General features: G+C 48.4%; 1 protein-coding gene across 12 annotated transcripts in view; it reads right to left on the bottom strand.

The window, feature by feature from the left end:
* The window catches only part of ABLIM1 (actin binding LIM protein 1), a 333,708-nt gene that overhangs the window by 194,988 nt on the left and 119,202 nt on the right, over positions 1–19,518 (bottom strand). For all 12 annotated transcript variants that reach the window (XM_077257935.1, XM_077257934.1, XM_077257941.1 and 9 more), the window contains one exon: positions 1,264–1,398. In XM_077257935.1, coding sequence (XP_077114050.1) covers positions 1,264–1,398 — 135 coding nt within the window. Of the gene's footprint in view, positions 1–1,263; positions 1,399–19,518 lie in introns of those variants that run through there.

Below are 19,518 nucleotides of genomic sequence, written 5' to 3'. Positions count from 1 at the left end.
CCCATCATGGACACCATAATTCCCATCATGGACACCAGACTTCCCATCATGGACACCAGACTTCCCATCATGGACACCAGACTTCCCATCATGGACACCAGACTTCCCATCATGGACACCAGACTTCCCATCATGGACACCAGACTTCCCATCATGGACACCAGACTTCCCATCATGGACACCAGACTTCCCATCATGGACACCAGACTTCCCATCATGGACACCAGGCTTCCCATCATGGACACCTGGCTTCCCATCATGGGCACCATAATTCCCATCGTGGACACCATAATTCCCATCGTGGACACCAGAGTTCCCATCGTGGACACCAGAGTTCCCATCGTGGACACCAGAGTTCCCATCGTGGACACCAGAGTTCCCATCGTGGACACCAGACTTCCCATCTTGGACACCATAATTCCCATCATGGACACCAGACTTCCCATCATGAACACCATAATTCCCATCATGGACACCAGACTTCCCATCATGGGCACCATAATTCCCATCGTGGACACCATAATTCCCATCGTGGACACCAGACTTCCCATCGTGGACACCAGACTTCCCATCGTGGACACCAGACTTCCTATCATGGACACCATAATTCCCATTTTGGACACCAGACTTCCCATCATGGACACCAGGCTTCCCATCATGGACACCTGGCTTCCCATCATGGGCACCATAATTCCCATCGTGGACACCATAATTCCCATCGTGGACACCAGAGTTCCCATCGTGGACACCAGAGTTCCCATCGTGGACACCAGAGTTCCCATCGTGGACACCAGACTTCCCATCTTGGACACCATAATTCCCATCATGGACACCAGACTTCCCATCATGAACACCATAATTCCCATCATGGACACCAGACTTCCCATCATGGGCACCATAATTCCCATCGTGGACACCATAATTCCCATTGTGGACACCATAATTCCCATCGTGGACACCAGAGTTCCCATTTTGGACACCAGACTTCCCATCATGGGCACCATACTTCCCATCATGGACACCATAATTCCCATCATGGACACCAGACTTCCCATCATGGACACCAGACTTCCCATCATGGACACCAGACTTCCCATCGTGGACACCATAATTCCCATCGTGGACACCATAATTCCCATCGTGAACAGCATAATTCCCATCATGGATACCTGACTTCCCATCATGCACACCAGACTTCCCATCATGCACACCATAATTCCCATCATGGACACCATAATTCCCATCATGGACACCAGTCACTACCTTTGCATATGAAGCACTTGATGTGGAAATGCTTGGACTGGACGCGCAGCACCTCGCCTTTGCATGGCTCCCCACATTTATGGCAGTGGATGAGGGGCTTCTCTGCAGACTGCCCGGGGTCCTGAGAATGGGCGACTGGAAGAAAGAGAGAGAGAGAGAGCGGTCACAAATGTCCCCAACATCTACCGGCATTACAGTAAAGAACAGCAACACAATGAGAAAATGATGTGTAAAAAACTTCAGAACATTACAGAGGGCCTACCCGAGGAGTCTGGAGGGGGGAGTAGAAGGACACAGGAGTCTGGAGGAGAAGGACAGAGGAGTCTGGAGGGAAGAGAAGGACAGAGGAGTCTGGAGGGAAGAGAAAGACAGAGGAGTCTGGAGGGAGGAGAAAGACAGAGGAGTCTGGATGGAGGAGAAATAGGAGTCTGGAGGGAGGAGAAAGACAGAGGAGTCTGGAGGGAGGAGAAGAAGGACAGAGGAGTCTGGAGGGAGGAGAAAGACACAGGAGTCTGGAGGGAGGAGAAAGACAGAGGGGTCTGGAGAGAGGAGAAAGACAGAGGAGTCTGGAGGGAGGAGAAGGACAAGAGGAGTCTGGAGGGAGGAGAAAGACAGAGGAGTCTGGAATTATATGTGAATGTGCGGCATTCACAAGTTCACACTCTATTACTCCCTGTTATGAGCCATTGTTGGGGGGACGTGGCTGTATGACAGAGGTGCAGAGGTGCCTGTCGCAGTCAGTATTATACATGGCGGCCAGGGCCCCCCCAGTACAGATTTTTGACATTGGCCACTTCTTTTATTACAGCAGGGATATAAGCTGCGGGATTTTGGGGTCCTGGCGCTTTAATGGAGCGGGGACACAGGTGATTCCGGTGACACTGTAGCACAAGGGATCATTGTCTCAGCAGAGAGTTCATTACTCTGTAATTAAGACGCAGCGACCGGCGGAGATCGGGTTTCAGGTTCAAGATTTTGGATTTTCTGAGTCAGAACACATGATGTGAAACCAGAGGATTTAAAGAAATATTAGAAACTAGATGGTAGCCTGATTCTAACACATCGGGTATTCTAGAATATGTACAGTTAGGTCCATATATATTTGGACAGAGACAACATTTTTCTAATTTTGGTTACAGACATTACCACAATGAATTTTAAACAAAACAATTCCGATGCAGTTGAAGTTCAGACTTTCAGCTTTCATTTGAGGGTATCCACATTAAAATTGGATGAAGAGTTTAGGAGTTTCAGCTCCTTAACCTGTGCCACCCTGTTTTTTAAAGGGACCAAAAGTAATTGGACAATTGACTCCAAGGCTATTTCATGGACAGGTGTGGGTAATCCCTTCGTTATGTCATTCTCAATTAAGCAGATAAAAGGCCTGGAGTTGATTTGAGGTGTGGTGCTTGCATTTGGAAGGTTTTCCTATGAAGTAAAGGTACCATCACACTAAGCGACGCTGCAGCGATAGCGACAACGATGCCGATCGCTGCAGCGTCGCTGTTTGGTCGCTGGAGAGCTGTCACACAGACCGCTCTCCAGCGACCAACGATGCCGAGGTCCCCGGGTAACCAGGGTAAACATCGGGTTGCTAAGCGCAGGGCCGCGCTTAGTAACCCGATGTTTACCCTGGTTACCAGCGTAAAATGTAAAAAAAACAAACAGTACATACTTACATGCGTCCCCCGGCGTCCGCTTCCTGCAATGACTGAGCGCCGGCAGTAGCAGGGCACAGCGGTGACGTCACCGCTGTGCTATGCTTTCACTTTCACTTTGCGGCGCTCAGTCAGTGTGGGAAGCGGACGGCGGGGGACGCATGTAAGTATGTACTGTTTGTTTTTTTTACATTTTACGCTGGTAACCAGGGTAAACATCGGGTTACTAAGCGTGGCCCTGCGCTTAGTAACCCGATGTTTACCCTGGTTACCAGTGTAAAATATCGCTGGTATCGTTGCTTTTGCTGTCAAACACAACGATACACGGCGATCGGACGACCAAATAAAGTTCTGAACTTTATTCAGTGACCAGCGACATCACAGCAGGATCCTGATCGCTGCTGCGTGTCAAACTAAACGATATCGCTAGCGAGGACGCTGCAACCTCACGGATCGCTAGCGATATCGTTTAGTGTGACGGTACCTTAAACATGCGGCTCTCCATGCAGGTGATACAAGCCATTCTTAAGCTGTGAAAACAGAGAAAAAACCCATCCGAGAAATTGCTACAATATTAGGAGCGGCAAAATGTACAGTTTGGTCCATCCTGAGAAAGAAAGAAAGCACTGGTGATCTCATCAATGCAAAAAGACCTGGGCGCCCACGGAAGACAACAGTGGTGGATGATCGCAGAATAATCTCCATGGTGAAGAGAAACCCCTTCACAACAGCCAACCAAGTGACCAACACTCTCCAGGAGGTCGGCGTATCAATATCCAAATCTACCATAGAGAGAAGACTGCATGAAAGTAACTACAGAGGGTTCACTGCACGGTGCAGCCACTCAAGCATCAAGAAGAAAAAGGCTAAAAACATCTAAAAAAGCCAGAACAGTTCTGGAAGAACATTCTATGGACAGATGAAACCAAGATCAACCTCTACCAGAATGATGGAAAGAGAAAAGTATGGCGAAGGCTTGGTACAGCTTATGATCCAAAGCATACCACATCATCTGTAACCACGGCGGAGGCAGTGTGATGGCTTGGGCATGCATGGCTGCCAGTGGCACTGGGTCACTAGTGTTTATGGATGATGTGACACAGGAATGAATTCTGAGGTCTTCAGAGCCGCCATACTGTGTGCTCAGATCCAGCCAAATGCAGCCAAACTGATTGGTCGTCGTTTCATACTACAGATGGACAATGACCCAAAACATAAAGCCAAAGCAACCCAGGAGTCTATTAAAGCAAAGAAGTGGAATATTCCTGAATGGCCAAGTCAGTCACCTGATCTCAGCCCAATTGAGCAGCATTTCACTTGTAAAAGACTAAACTTCAGACAGAAAGGCCACAAACAAACAGCAACTGAAAACCACCGCAGTGAAGGCCTGGCAGAGCATCAAAAAGGAGGAAACACGGCGTCTGGTGATGTCCATGAGTTCAAGACTTCAGGCAGTCATTGCCAACAAAGGGTTTTCAACCAAGTACTAGGAATGAACATTTTATTTAAAATTATTTAATCTGTCCAATTACTTTTGGTCCCTTTAAAAACAGGGAGGCACATGTTAAGGAGCTGAAACTCCTAAACCCTTCATCCAATTTTAATGTGGATACCCTCAAATGAAAGCTCAAAGTCTGAACTTCAACTGCATCTGAATTGTTTTGTTTAAAATTCCTTGTGGTAATGTCTATAACCAAAATGAGAAAAATGTTGTCTCTGTCCAAATATATATGGACCTAACTGTATGTAATTTATTTATGAACTTTTCAGAATAATGCAATTTATACACAGGATTCGGCCGGCCGCGACCAATTAGCGAAGCGTGGTTCAAATTCCGCGCCAATTGGCGGGCGGACTGCGACTGTCGCTGATTGTTCGCGGCCGACCGGGCGTGACCAATCAGTGAAGCCATGGCCGGCTCCAGGTTTTTGAGGGCCCCGGGCAAAAGAGTCTCAGTGGACCCCCCTCTTTAACACATACCACGATTCATGATGCACAGATACAGCAGAGAAATATAGCACAGCCAAGTAGCATATAACACAGCCCACGTAGTATATAACACAGCCCACGTAGTATATAACACAGCCCACGTAGTATATAACACAGCCCACGTAGTATATAGCACAGCCACATAGTATATAGCACAGCCAAGTAGCATATAACACAGCCACGTAGTATATAGCACAGCCCACGTAGTATATAACACAGCCCACGTAGTATATAACACAACCCACGTAGTATATAACACAGCCCACGTAGTATATAACACAGCCCACGTAGTATATAACACAGCCCACGTAGTATATAACACAGCCCACGTAGTATATAACACAGCCCACGTAGTATATAACACAGCCCACGTAGTATATAACACAGCCCACGTAGTATATAACACAACCCACGTAGTATATAACACAGCCCACATAGTATATAACACAGCCCACATAGTATATAACACAGCCCACGTAGTATATAACACAGCCCACGTATTATATAACACAGCCCATGTAGTATATAGCACAGCCACATAGTATATAGCACAGCCAAGTAGCATATAACACAGCCACGTAGTATATAGCACAGCCACATAGTATATAGCACAGCCACATAGTATATAGCACAGCCCACGTAGTATATAACACAGCCCACGTAGTATATAACACAACCCACGTAGTATATAACACAGCCCACGTAGTATATAACACAGCCCACGTAGTATATAACACAGCCCACGTAGTATATAACACAGCCCACGTAGTATATAGCACAGCAACATAGTATATTGCCCAGGCACGTAGTATATTGCCCAGCCACGTAGTATATTGCCCAGCCACGTAGTATATTGCCCAGCCACGTAGTATATTGCCCAGCCACGTAGTACATTGCCCAGCCAAAGTATATAGCACAGACACGTAGTATATTGCCCAGCCACGTAATATATTGCACAGCCACATAGTATATTGCACAGCCATGTAATATATTGCACAGCCACGTAATATATTGCACAGCCACATAACATATTGCACAGCCACCTAGCATATAGCACAGCCACGTACCATATAGCATAGCCACGTAGTATATAGCACAGAGACGTAGTATATAATACTGCCCATGCAGTATATAACCCAGGCCACATAGTATAGAGCACAGCAATGTAGAATATTGCCCAGCCACGTAATATATACCACAGCCACGTAGTATATAGCACAGCCCACATAGTATATAGCACAGAGATGTAGTATATAGCACAGCCCACGCAGAATCTAACACAGCCCACGTAGTATATAGCAATGTGGGCATTATATCCCTGTTAAAAAAATAATTAAAATAAAAAATAGTTACATACTCACTCTCCGTGGGCCCCCGGATCCAGCCGAGGCGTTTCGGCTACTTTCACACATCAGGTTTTCGCTGTCAGGCTAAATCCGGCTAATTTTCAAAAAACCGGATCAGGCGAATGTTGCCGCCGGATCAGGTTTTTTTTCCCATAGACTTGTATTAGTGCCGGATGACATTGCGTTTCGTCCGGTTTTCGCCGGATCCGGCAAGTCTGCCGCTTCCGGTTTCTTGAAAAAACGTCCATAGCAACATTTTTTTTATCTCCGGCGAAAAAGCCTGAAGCGCCGGATCCGGCGCTTCCAGCTGTTTGCTAGAATGGAAGCCTATGGGAGCCGGAAGGTGCTGGATCCGGAAAAAGCCGGATCCGGCGGCCTGATCCGGTTTTTTAAACTGAGCATGCTCCAAAATTTTTTTTTATCCAATAATCTAGATAGGCTAGCTGGATCCGTCAAAAAAACGGATCCGTCACATCAGTTTTTCACAATCTGCGCCGGATCCAGTTTTTCCAACATTCGCCGGATTTAGCCTGACACTGAAAACCTGATGTGTGAAAGTAGCCTTACCGGCATAACGCGGTCCGTTAACGCTGCCATTAACCCTGTGTGAGCGCTGACTGCGGGGAGTAGGGAGCGGCCATTGCGCTGCCACACTGTGCCTATCGCTGATTGGTCGTGGCCGTTTGCGACCAATCAGCGACTTGGGATTTCCGCGACAGACAGACAGATGGAAGTGACCCTTAGACAATTATATAGTAGATTATAATATAGTGAATATCTATAAAAGTGACAGCAATGATCCAGAAATCAGATGAAGCCACAGAATAAAAGAAGCGAAAACCTGGAAACCATCAACAAGCAGCTGCTGCCAGATCTTTCTGTAATACTGATGTGTCAGGCATTGGACCAATGAATCCACGGAGCTCAGAGCCATTATAGATCCGTCAGCAGCAACCTGCTGACAGTTTCCATGGTGAAACAATAAAAGACAAAACCTGTTAATGACGGGGGAAGGGTTACATCACACACTGTGCGCCTAATGACGGCCATATTGGTGGTCGGGCCGCCCCGGTCACACCGCTCACATGACTCCGTTTGATAATTTGTCATTCTGGCCGTAAATTGTAATTTCGCCACATCTGCACCACAACTTAGACCCTGCCACCTGTCATGTGACCACAACGCAAGTCACATGACTGACCCAGAACTGGGATCGTCTGCTGGGGCCTCGGTTATAGGGACGGAGAGAAGAACTGGCTAATGGTGCTGATACACACAGGGCTATGGAGTCTAAGCCAAACCTCCCACTCCACAGCCCTGGATACACAAAAGAGTAATCTGGGTCCTGCTTAAAGGACTGATCAAACCAAGCACAGGCACTGGGTGCATCAGGGCGACCAAACATTTAATTCCACCTTTCCACCGGCTTGTTTTTGCAGCGCCCCAGAGTCCTGGTCGTTGCAGTACTGACGCTCCACCACTAAGGGGAGTGATGTTACGTCTGATTGCACTAAAGGAGTTCACCTGACCAGGTATCACAGTCACACATTACACTTCACACTCCGGCCACCAGGGGGAGCAAAGGGTGCTATGTATTAGGCCACTCCTCACACTCTGGTAAAACTGGGGGTTGGATAGGAAGTTAGGGAGAAGCTGACTGGGTTTTGCCCAGGTAACATCTAGTGAGATGAGAGCGTTACTTGGGAAGATTCAGGGGGGTCCCTGTCAGGGGTGGGATCCTGGCAGAGGCCTAGCAAAAGGACAGATCATTGCGGAGCCGCGCCTGCACCTCATTGTCCAGAAAGGACACGAAGCAAAGTATATTGTGGAGAAGTGAGAAACGAGATCACAGCACAAAGGCGATAGAACCAGTAGGAGTCGTGCCCCAAGATCAGCAACATCCTTCTGAGGCGCGTAGCCGGCGTCCGGAACACCGAGGGAGTAATAGACTCTACGCATTACTTCAAACCAACGGCAGGGCAGTTAACTCTAGGTTGGCTGTCTCACCTAAATCACCTAATGAAGACAACGAAGGCAATTGTGGGAGAGGGGCGTCTCTAGGGTCCCAGAATAACTCCAGGCCTACCCCGTCATACGGGTGCGTCCTATCCATATCATCTGGTGGACGGAGAGAAAGAACAGAAACATACACGACAGTTGTGAGGACTATCCCGTGGTGCTCAGCAGGGAGGTACTACAACACCCAGGCGCTAGTAGGAAGGCTACTGATTTCCACCTGCAAAGGGAACTCTGGATGTGCCTTCGGACCGGCCGGTCTCAGTCAGCCCTGTTAGCAGTGCTCTGGATTGTGGATGCCGAAGCCTTCAGTAAAGAGGTAAAGAGACTGCAACCCTGTGTCCTCGTCATTTACTGCGACCTACACCGTCACCTATATCTTTAATTGGACTCCCCTTAGCATGGCCACAGACCGGGTCAGGCCACCGTGACATCCCCAGAACCGAGAGAGACCCGGTACCGAGTACCCCACTGCCCTGCGCTTGGGGGCCGCTCCATTTTCCCTCTATCTCTGCCCTTCCATGGATCTATGAAATCTATGAAGAGGAGGGAGATAGAGGGAAACAAGCCGGCAGAATAGTGCACATTAATGTTCGGCCTCCGTGCTGCACCGAGCGCCTGGACTTGGTGTGAACAGAGGCCCTTTAGGCCTAAACATCTATTTTTTTCTTGGTGGGTTCACAGACTCCCGGCCTGGGGTCTTCTATCATTGGGAAGGAGCGGAGGAGGCGCACTTGTCACCCTTTGCATTGCTCACATATCCAGTAAACTGACCTGACGCAGCGCCGCATCCGGAGGATCCTCACAATCAGCGCCACAAATACACAAAACATTTTCTCTGCTGCGTTTTTGTGCCACGAAACCATTGCCAAAGACATACGAGCAGCCGGGCCAAGAATTGTGGCCCCTCCAGAGACAGTAAAATGAAGACGGATGAATCTGACACTGCATTCACACCAACATGCAAGGTGTCCGGTGCGCATTGTCATCGGAGAGCCAACAAATCCACTGTGATCCTCAAAATCTGATCAGGGCGGGATCTGCTCCGAGATTCCATCATTTTAATGGATGTCTGAGTAGACCATTGTGCCAATGTGCTGGGCCATACGAAATATGGTGTAAAGCTGAGAGACTTTCTCCTGTCCAGATACTTTGTTATATTTCAGCTGCACTGGATCAGAGCGTCATCCACGTCCTGGATCAGAGCGTCATCCGCGTCCTGGATCAGAGCGTCATTTATGCCCCGGATCAGAGCGTCATCTATGCCCCGGATCAGAGCGTCATCTATGCCCCGGATCAGAGCGTCATCTATGCCCCGGATCAGAGCGTCATCCATGCCCCGGATCAGAGCGTCATCCATGCCCCGGATCAGAGCGTCATCCGCGTCCTGGATCAGAGCGTCATCCGCGTCCTGGATCAGAGCGTCATCCGCGTCCTGGATCAGAGCGTCATCCGCGTCCTGGATCAGAGCGTCATCCGCGTCCTGGATCAGAGCGTCATCCGCGTCCGGGATCAGAGCGTCATCCGCGTCCTGGATCAGAGCGTCATCCGCGTCCTGGATCAGAGCGTCATCCGCGTCCTGGATCAGAGCGTCATCCGTGCTCCAGATCAGAGCGTCATGCATGCTCCGGATCAGAGTGTCATCCGTGTCCCGGATCAGAGAGTCATCCATGCCTCGGATCAGAGCGTCATCCATGCCCCGGATCAGAGCGTCATCCATGCCTCGGATCAGAGCGTCATCCATGCCTCGGATCAGAGCGTCATCCATGCCCCGGATCAGAGCGTCATCCATGCCCTGGATCAGAGCGTCATCCATGCCCCGGATCAGAGCGTCATCCATGCCCCGGATCAGAGCGTCATCCGCGTCCTGGATCAGAGCGTCATCCGCGTCCTGGATCAGAGCGTCATCCATGCCCCAGATCAGGGTGTCATCCGCGTCCTGGATCAGAGCGTCATCCGCGTCCTGGATCAGAGCGTCATCCGAGTCATGGATCAGAGCGTCATCCGAGTCATGGATCAGAGCGTCATCCGTGTCCTAGATCAGAGCGTCATCCGTGCTCCAGATCAGAGCGTCATCCATGCTCCGGATCAGAGTGTCATCCGTGTCCCGGATCAGAGAGTCATCCATGCCTCGGATCAGAGCGTCATCCATGCCCCGGATCAGAGCGTCATCCATGCCTCGGATCAGAGCGTCATCCATGCCCCGGATCAGAGCGTCATCCATGCCCCGGATCAGAGCTTCTACTTTCCTTTGCAATGTTAGTGACAGACATCACACGGCCTGTACTCGTTGTCATCCGTGTGCAGTCTGTGAGTTTCACGTGTCCATCAGTTTTGCAGACGCAGGACATGTGAATTACTCCATAGACTATAATGATAGAGAAGTCTCAATGCGCCGTAGCTCCAGGGTCTTTACACGGAGGACTGTCTATGATACACTGTAACAAATGATCAGCTGTAAGACGCATTAGGTCTGTACAAGCTTTCTAGACTAACTGTAAACATGAATATTTCCATTTGTTGACAGAGACCTTAGAAGTTGAGACAAAACGAGACACAAAGGGCCCGATTGATCATTTCTGACTTTTTTCAGTCACTTTTCTTTCTTTGACTTGCGGTATTCACTGATGTTTTTGTGCCAAATTCATCAAAATGTCGCACGCGGTTTATGATATTGTGCAAGCATTCTCGTTATTTTCGTCTTCAATCTGTTTTGGACTTTTTAGATTCAAGAGTTGCATGTTCCACTAAAATGATGTGAAAATGGCGCCAATGTCTCACCCTGGGGGGCACTGAGGGGCAACTCAGGAACATTGTGCTCTTTTGTGAGAAGTTGCAAATGATGAATCTGGAGAAAACGTCTGGAGACCCTGCACTGTGCCCCAGCGGCCGGAGAACACGTAAAAAGCGACTAAAGAAAAGAATAGATCGAAGGAAGAAAATGGTGCAAGTAAAAAAAAGCACAAAACCAATAATGAACTGGGCGCAAAGTCGGATACAAAGTTCCAGAACTTCAGCAGACAACGGACGGACCCATGAACGTGGATTTATTTCTTATCCCCGGAGGTCGGATGCCTCCTATTGTTACACGACTGACCTTGTGTCCTGATCTACACCTGATCGTCAGCATTAAAATAGCCTCTTATCTGGGACCGTGGGGCGGCCGCCTGTGACTATAGATGGGCAGCAGCGTTCGCTCCGCTTCATCCCGGATTAACCCCGTCTATGACCGCAACACGTTTGCCAACATTAACATTATCAGATTTCATTAATTTGTAGCTGGTTTCCAAGTCTGGTGATCGCAGCTGCAGGAAGCAAAGACCCCAAGATAAGAGGCAATCCAGAAACACAGCGCAATTCTATATCTCAGCGAAGCGCTAATTATCGGAGACGCTTCCACAATGCGAGGCTGATCGGAACAAGGGCAAAGAATCGCTGGGGCGTCCATTGTCGTGTGTCGGCCGGCAGCGAGGAACGGCGTCCAGTGCAGCTACAGTCGGTGAACGGCGTCCAGTGCAGCTACAGTCGGTGAACGGCGTCCAGTGCAGCTACAGTCGGTGAACGGCGTCCAGTGCAGTTACAGTCAGTGAATGGCGTCCGGTGCAGTTACAGTCAGTGAATGGCGTCCGGTGCAGCTACAGTCAGTGAATGGCGTCCAGTGCAGCTACAGTTAGTGAATGGCGTCCAGTGCAGCTACAGTCGGTGAACTGCGTCCAGTGCAGCTACAGTCAGTGAATGGCGTCCGGTGCAGTTACAGTCAGTGAATGGCGTCCGGTGCAGCTACAGTCAGTGAATGGCGTCCGGTGCAGCTACAGTCAGTGAATGGCGTCCGGTGCAGCTACAGTCAGTGAATGGCGTCCAGTGCAGCTACAGTCGGTGAATGGCGTCCAGTGCAGCTACAGTCAGTGAACGGCGTCCAGTGCAGCTACAGTCAGTGATGGCGTCCGGTGCAGTTACATTCAGTGAATGGCGTCCGGTGCAGCTACAGTCAGTGAACGGCGTCCGGTGCAGTTACAGTCAGTGAATGGCGTCCGGTGCAGTTACAGTCAGTGAATGGCGTCCGGTGCAGCTACAGTCAGTGAATGGCGTCCAGTGCAGTTATAATCAGTGAACGGCGTCCAGTGCAGCTACAGTCAGTGAATGGCGTCCAGTGCAGTTACAATCAGTGAATGGCGTCCAGAGCAGCTACAGTCAGTGAATGGCGTCCAGAGCAGTTACAGTCAGTGAACGGCGTCCAGTGCAGCTACAGTCAGTGAATGGCGTCCAGTGCAGTTACAATCAGTGAATGGCGTCCAGAGCAGCTACAGTCAGTGAATGGCGTCCAGTGCAGTTACAGTCAGTGAATGGCGTCCGGTGCAGCTACAGTCAGTGAATGGCGTCCGATGCAGCTACAGTCAGTGAATGGCGTCCGGTGCAGTTACATTCAGTGAACGGCGTCCAGTGCAGCTGCAGTCAGTGAATGGCGTCCGGTGCAGCTACAGTCAGTGAACAGCGTCCAGTGCAGCTACAGTCAGTGAACGGCGTCCAGTGCAGCTACAGTCAGTGAACGGCGTCCAGAGCAGTTACAGTCAGTGAATGGCGTCCGGTGCAGTTACATTCAGTGAATGGCGTCTGGTGCAGCTACAGTCAGTGAACGGCGTCCGGTGCAGTTACAGTCAGTGAATGGCGTCCGGTGCAGTTACAGTCAGTGAATGGCGTCCGGTGCAGCTACAGTCAGTGAATGGCGTCCGGCGCAGCTACAGTCAGTGAACGGCGTCCGGTGCAGTTACAGTCAGTAAATGGCGTCCAGTGCAGTTACAGTCAGTAAATGGCGTCCGGTGCAGTTACAGTTAGTGAACGGCGTCCAGTGCAGCTACAGTCAGTGAATGGCGTCCGGTGCAGTTACAGTTAGTGAACGGCGTCCGGTGCAGCTACAGTCAGTGAACGGCGTCCGGTGCAGCTACAGTCAGTGAATGGCGTCCGGTGCAGTTACAGTTAGTGAACGGCGTCCGGTGCAGCTACAGTCAGTGAACGGCGTCCGGTGCAGCTACAGTCAGTGAATGGTGTCCGGTGCAGCTACAGTCAGTGAACGGCGTCCGGTGCAGCTACAGTCAGTGAATGGCGTCCGGTGCAGTTACAGTTAGTGAACGGCGTCCGGTGCAGTTACAGTCAGTGAACGGCGTCCAGTGCAGCTACAGTCAGTGAACGGCGTCCAGAGCAGCTACAGTCAGTGAATGGCGTCCGGTGCAGCTACAGTCAGTGAACGGCGTCCGGTGCAGTTACAGTCAGTAAATGGCGTCCAGTGCAGTTACAGTCAGTGAATGGCGTCCGGTGCAGTTACAGTCAGTGAATGGCGTCCAGTGCAGCTACAGTCAGTGAATGGCGTCCGGTGCAGTTACAGTCAGTAAATGGCGTCCGGTGCAGTTACAGTCAGTGAACGACGTCCGGTGCAGTTACAGTCAGTGAATGGCGTCCAGTGCAGCTACAGTCAGTGAATGGCGTCCGGTGCAGTTACAGTCAGTGAATGGCGTCCAGTGCAGTTACAGTCAGTGAATGGCGTCCAGTGCAGCTACAGTCAGTGAATGGCGTCCGGTGCAGTTACAGTCAGTGAATGGCGTCCAGTGCAGTTACAGTCAGTGAATGGCGTCCAGTGCAGTTACAGTCAGTGAATGGCGTCCAGTGCAGTTACAGTTAGTGAACGGCGTCCGATGCAGTTACAGTCAGTGAACGGCGTCCAGTGCAGTCTTATTTCATTCCACTCATGAACCAGGAGGTCCAGGAAGAACAGTTCTAGGTCCTGCGAGGACACGGTGGATGGATCCATGATATTCCGCCGTCACTAGATGCTGCATCTCTGGGTGGGGTCTATGGGGGTCCCAGGGGAGATAATTGGTGGGGGGTTTCCAGTCCTGTCCACGCATTCATGTGCACGGTGCTCAGGCACAGACGCTGATCTTGCTAATACAAAATATTGGATGGCCAGAAAAACCAGAAGCCGCTGACGCTGCTAAGCCCGCGATGAATGGAAAGCTCACAAGTCAACGTTTTCCAGCCCATTTGTTTCCAGGACCGAAGCTGAAAGGACAGAGGAACAGGAAGGTCACAGGGGAGCGCGGCACACAGGGGGCTGCAGTGTGTGCACAGGGGTATTACAAATGGGTATCATGTATGGCCTTCCCTACCAGGGTGGGCACCCGGAGAACCCAAGCAGGTGGCAGGACTTGCAGCATTTGGGGGCCCCTAAGTTTCAGTCCACTCCATGTGCGCTCGGCTCTGTTCTTCACAGGTGGTGGCTGTGTTATACGGCCGGCACCCAACTGACTGCTGAGATCAGAGCAAGGGCCCATCACAGCAGTTTAACCCATTAGATGCCACTGACCATCGTGATCACAGCATTTAAGAGGTTGGAAATGGGGGAACATCTGGCTACCATCAGCTCCTCCTCGGCATGATTAGGCGGCATTATCATGGCAGTCGGGGACCACATTTACGAAATCTGTGGCTGAGCTTCATAAGACAGACATTTTTACAACACACTGCAATATGACAGCGTATTGTGCCAGTGATCATGTACCTGCAGGTCCAAGACCCCTCGGGAAAACAACAATAGAGGTTAAAAAACAAACAAAATATAAAATCTCGCATCACAACTTTTCCCAGAATGTAAATTAAATTTAGGAAAAATGAAAATTACAAATGGCTGAATCAGTTTTTTTTGGTCACTTTGACTTCCCCCCCAAAAATGGAGTAAAATTAGATCAAGTTGTATGAACCCCGTAATGGTAAAAAGTAAAAGCTTCAGCTCGAACTATAAAAAACAAGAGCCCCCCCAAAACCATAACTGAAAAAGAAACAATAAAGTTCTAGCTCTTAGAAGGTGAAGGAGGAAAATATAAAGAAAAGAAGGGCTGAGAGGGACACAGGACCTGCCTAAACCTGGCGCCTGTTCACCCATGGTCAGGAGAGGGACTCACAGTTCAGCGGGTAAATGGCCGTTTTTGCAGACGGGATTAATACTTCAAGGAGGAAGATTGTCAGAAAACTGGTCAGAATGTTGGCGCTATACGGGACGTAACTTGTGTCCAGTCACAGAATGTCCAACCCCATTACAGGATCCCAGCCCAAATTACAGCTGTCAGCGTCACACAGAGATGGAGAGAAACACAAAAACACAAGACAGACGTAGCATAAAAGTATAATATAGGGACACAAAAACACAGAAAATCATATAGCACAACACAAAGCGAGATACACAGAGAAGAGCACAAAAATACAAGAAAAACACAAACACTGAGATAGAGAGGAGCACACGTACAAAGACAGAAAAATACAAGACACAAACACACAGGGTAGATAAAAAGCACAAATATTAAATACATAATAAAATATAAATACACAATATAGAAACACACAAGTACAAAGAGAGAAATGTAAGAAATGTATAAACACACAAAGATACATAGAAACACAAAGATACATACAAACCCCGCAACAATGTAGCTACAAACCACATACAATGTAATGAGGGAGAACTGCACACACAGTTACACATAGAAAGACGCATATAGACAAGGACACGCAAAAAAGTAAATCCAAACAAATCCACAAAATCAAAGGATCTGCAGAAACACCGACATAAGAACAAAAACAAACACAGTCACATGGAAACAGGCACGAAACATCCAGAAAAGATCACACATTGTATCTCAGCTTAAAATGTAGGGAGATCTGTTCTTCCAGAACTCAGGAATTTCAGAATAGAAGTGTTTCCTGAGAGGGAAGATAAGACTCCTGTCATCTAACCACATTATCTCTAGACAGAGCATCCAAAAATGTCCCCTCTCCCCTGTCACTGAGGCCCAGTGTGATCAGGGCAATGCATTCATTCCAGCCATTCCAAAATGGACACCAGGGACCCACCCTGCACCGAGAAGACCGAGGGTGGAGAAACACACCGGCATCCACCAGAGACGGGGAGAGAAAACAGCAAGAAAAATATAGCGTAACGTCCTGTATAATCCTACAAAGGAAAAACCTGTCCTGATCCTGAGTTACAGCCTGTATTATACCCCAGAGCTGCACTCACTATTCTGCTGGTGCAGTCACTGTGTACATACATTACATTACTGATCCTGAGCTACATCCTGTATTATACTTCAGAGCTGCACTCACTATTCTGCTGGTGCAGTCACTGTGTACATACATTACATTACTGATCCTGAGTTACCTCCTGTATTATACCCCAGAGCTGCACTCACTATTCTGCTGGCGCAGTCACTGTGTACATACATTACATTACTGATCCTGAGCTACATCCTGTATTATACTTCAGAGCTGCACTCACTATTCTGCTGGTGCAGTCACTGTGTACATACATTACATTACTGATCCTGAGTTACATCCTGTATTCTACCCCAGAGCTGCGCTCACTATTCTGCTGGTGCAGTCACTGTGTACATACATTACATTACTGATCCTGAGCTACATCCTGTATTATACTTCAGAGCTGCACTCACTATTCTGCTGGTGCAGTCACTGTGTACATACATTACATTACTGATCCTGAGCTACATCCTGTATTATACTTCAGAGCTGCACTCACTATTCTGCTGGCGCAGTCACTGTGTACATACATTACATTACTGATCCTGAGTTACATCCTGCATTATACTCCAGAGCTGCACTCACTATTCTGCTGGTGCAGTCACTGTGTACATACATTACATTACTGATCCTGAGCTACATCCTGTATTATACCCCAGAGCTGCACTCACTATTCTGCTGGTGCAGTCACTGTGTACATACATTACATTACTGATCCTGAGTTACCTCCTGTATTATACCCCAGAGCTGCACTCACTATTCTGCTGGTGCAGTCACTGTGTACATACATTACATTACTGATCCTGAGCTACATCCTGTATTATACTTCAGAGCTGCACTCACTATTCTGCTGGTGCAGTCACTGTGTACATACATTACATTACTGATCCTGAGTTACCTCCTGTATTATACCCCAGAGCTGCACTCACTATTCTGCTGGCGCAGTCACTGTGTACATACATTACATTACTGATCCTGAGCTACATCCTGTATTATACTTCAGAGCTGCACTCACTATTCTGCTGGTGCAGTCACTGTGTACATACATTACATTACTGATCCTGAGTTACATCCTGTATTCTACCCCAGAGCTGCGCTCACTATTCTGCTGGTGCAGTCACTGTGTACATACATTACATTACTGATCCTGAGCTACATCCTGTATTATACTTCAGAGCTGCACTCACTATTCTGCTGGTGCAGTCACTGTGTACATACATTACATTACTGATCCTGAGCTACATCCTGTATTATACTTCAGAGCTGCACTCACTATTCTGCTGGCGCAGTCACTGTGTACATACATTACATTACTGATCCTGAGTTACATCCTGCATTATACTCCAGAGCTGCACTCACTATTCTGCTGGTGCAGTCACTGTGTACATACATTACATTACTGATCCTGAGCTACATCCTGTATTATACCCCAGAGCTGCACTCACTATTCTGCTGGTGCAGTCACTGTGTACATACATTACATTACTGATCCTGAGTTACCTCCTGTATTATACCCCAGAGCTGCACTCACTATTCTGCTGGTGCAGTCACTGTGTACATACATTACATTACTGATCCTGAGCTACATCCTGTATTATACTTCAGAGCTGCACTCACTATTCTGCTGGTGCAGTCACTGTGTACATACATTACATTACTGATCCTGAGTTACCTCCTGTATTATACCCCAGAGCTGCACTCACTATTCTGCTGGCGCAGTCACTGTGTACATACATTACATTACTGATCCTGAGCTACATCCTGTATTATACTTCAGAGCTGCACTCACTATTCTGCTGGTGCAGTCACTGTGTACATACATTACATTACTGATCCTGAGTTACATCCTGTATTCTACCCCAGAGCTGCGCTCACTATTCTGCTGGTGCAGTCACTGTGTACATACATTACATTACTGATCCTGAGCTACATCCTGTATTATACTTCAGAGCTGCACTCACTATTCTGCTGGTGCAGTCACTGTGTACATACATTACATTACTGATCCTGAGCTACATCCTGTATTATACTTCAGAGCTGCACTCACTATTCTGCTGGCGCAGTCACTGTGTACATACATTACATTACTGATCCTGAGTTACATCCTGCACTATACTCCAGAGCTGCACTCACTATTCTGCTGGTGCAGTCACTGTGTACATACATTACATTACTGATCCTGAGCTACATCCTGTATTATACCCCAGAGCTGCACTCACTATTCTGCTGGTGCAGTCACTGTGTACATACATTACATTACTGATCCTGAGTTACCTCCTGTATTATACCCCAGAGCTGCACTCACTATTCTGCTGGTGCAGTCACTGTGTACATACATTACATTACTGATCCTGAGTTACCTCCTGTATTATACTCCAGAGCTGCACTCACTATTCTGCTGGTGCAGTCACTGTGTACATACATTACATTACTGATCCTGAGTTACATCCTGCATTATACTCCAGAGTTGCACTCACTATTCTGCTGGTGCAGTCACTGTGTACATACATTACATTACTGATCCTGAGCTACATCCTGTATTATACCCCAGAGCTGCACTCACTATTCTGCTGGTGCAGTCACTGTGTACATACATTACATTACTGATCCTGAGTTACCTCCTGTATTATACCCCAGAGCTGCACTCACTATTCTGCTGGTGCAGTCACTGTGTACATACATTACATTACTGATCCTGAGCTACATCCTGTATTATACTTCAGAGCTGCACTCACTATTCTGCTGGCGCAGTCACTGTGTACATACATTACATTACTGATCCTGAGTTACGTCCTGTATTATACCCCAGAGCTGCACTCACTATTCTGCTGGTGCAGTCACTGTGTACATACATTACATTACTGATCCTGAGTTACGTCCTGTATTATACCCCAGAGCTGAACTCACTATTCTGCTGGTGCAGTCACTGTGTACATACATTACATTACTGATCCTGAGTTACCTCCTGCATTATACCTCAGAGCTGCACTCACTATTCTGCTGGTGCAGTCACTGTGTACATACATTACATTACTGATCCTGAGTTACCTCCTGTATTATACCCCAGAGCTGCACTCACTATCCTGCTGGTGCAGTCACTGTGTACATACATTATATTACTGATCCGGAGTTACATCCTGTATTATACCCCAGAGCTGCACTCA

This window comes from Ranitomeya variabilis, chromosome 4 (assembly GCF_051348905.1).
Source record: "Ranitomeya variabilis isolate aRanVar5 chromosome 4, aRanVar5.hap1, whole genome shotgun sequence".
Taxonomy (NCBI): domain Eukaryota; kingdom Metazoa; phylum Chordata; class Amphibia; order Anura; family Dendrobatidae; genus Ranitomeya; species Ranitomeya variabilis.
The sequence above is the reverse complement of the archived record's forward strand: the minus strand, read 5'-3'. Positions and strand labels throughout refer to the sequence as shown.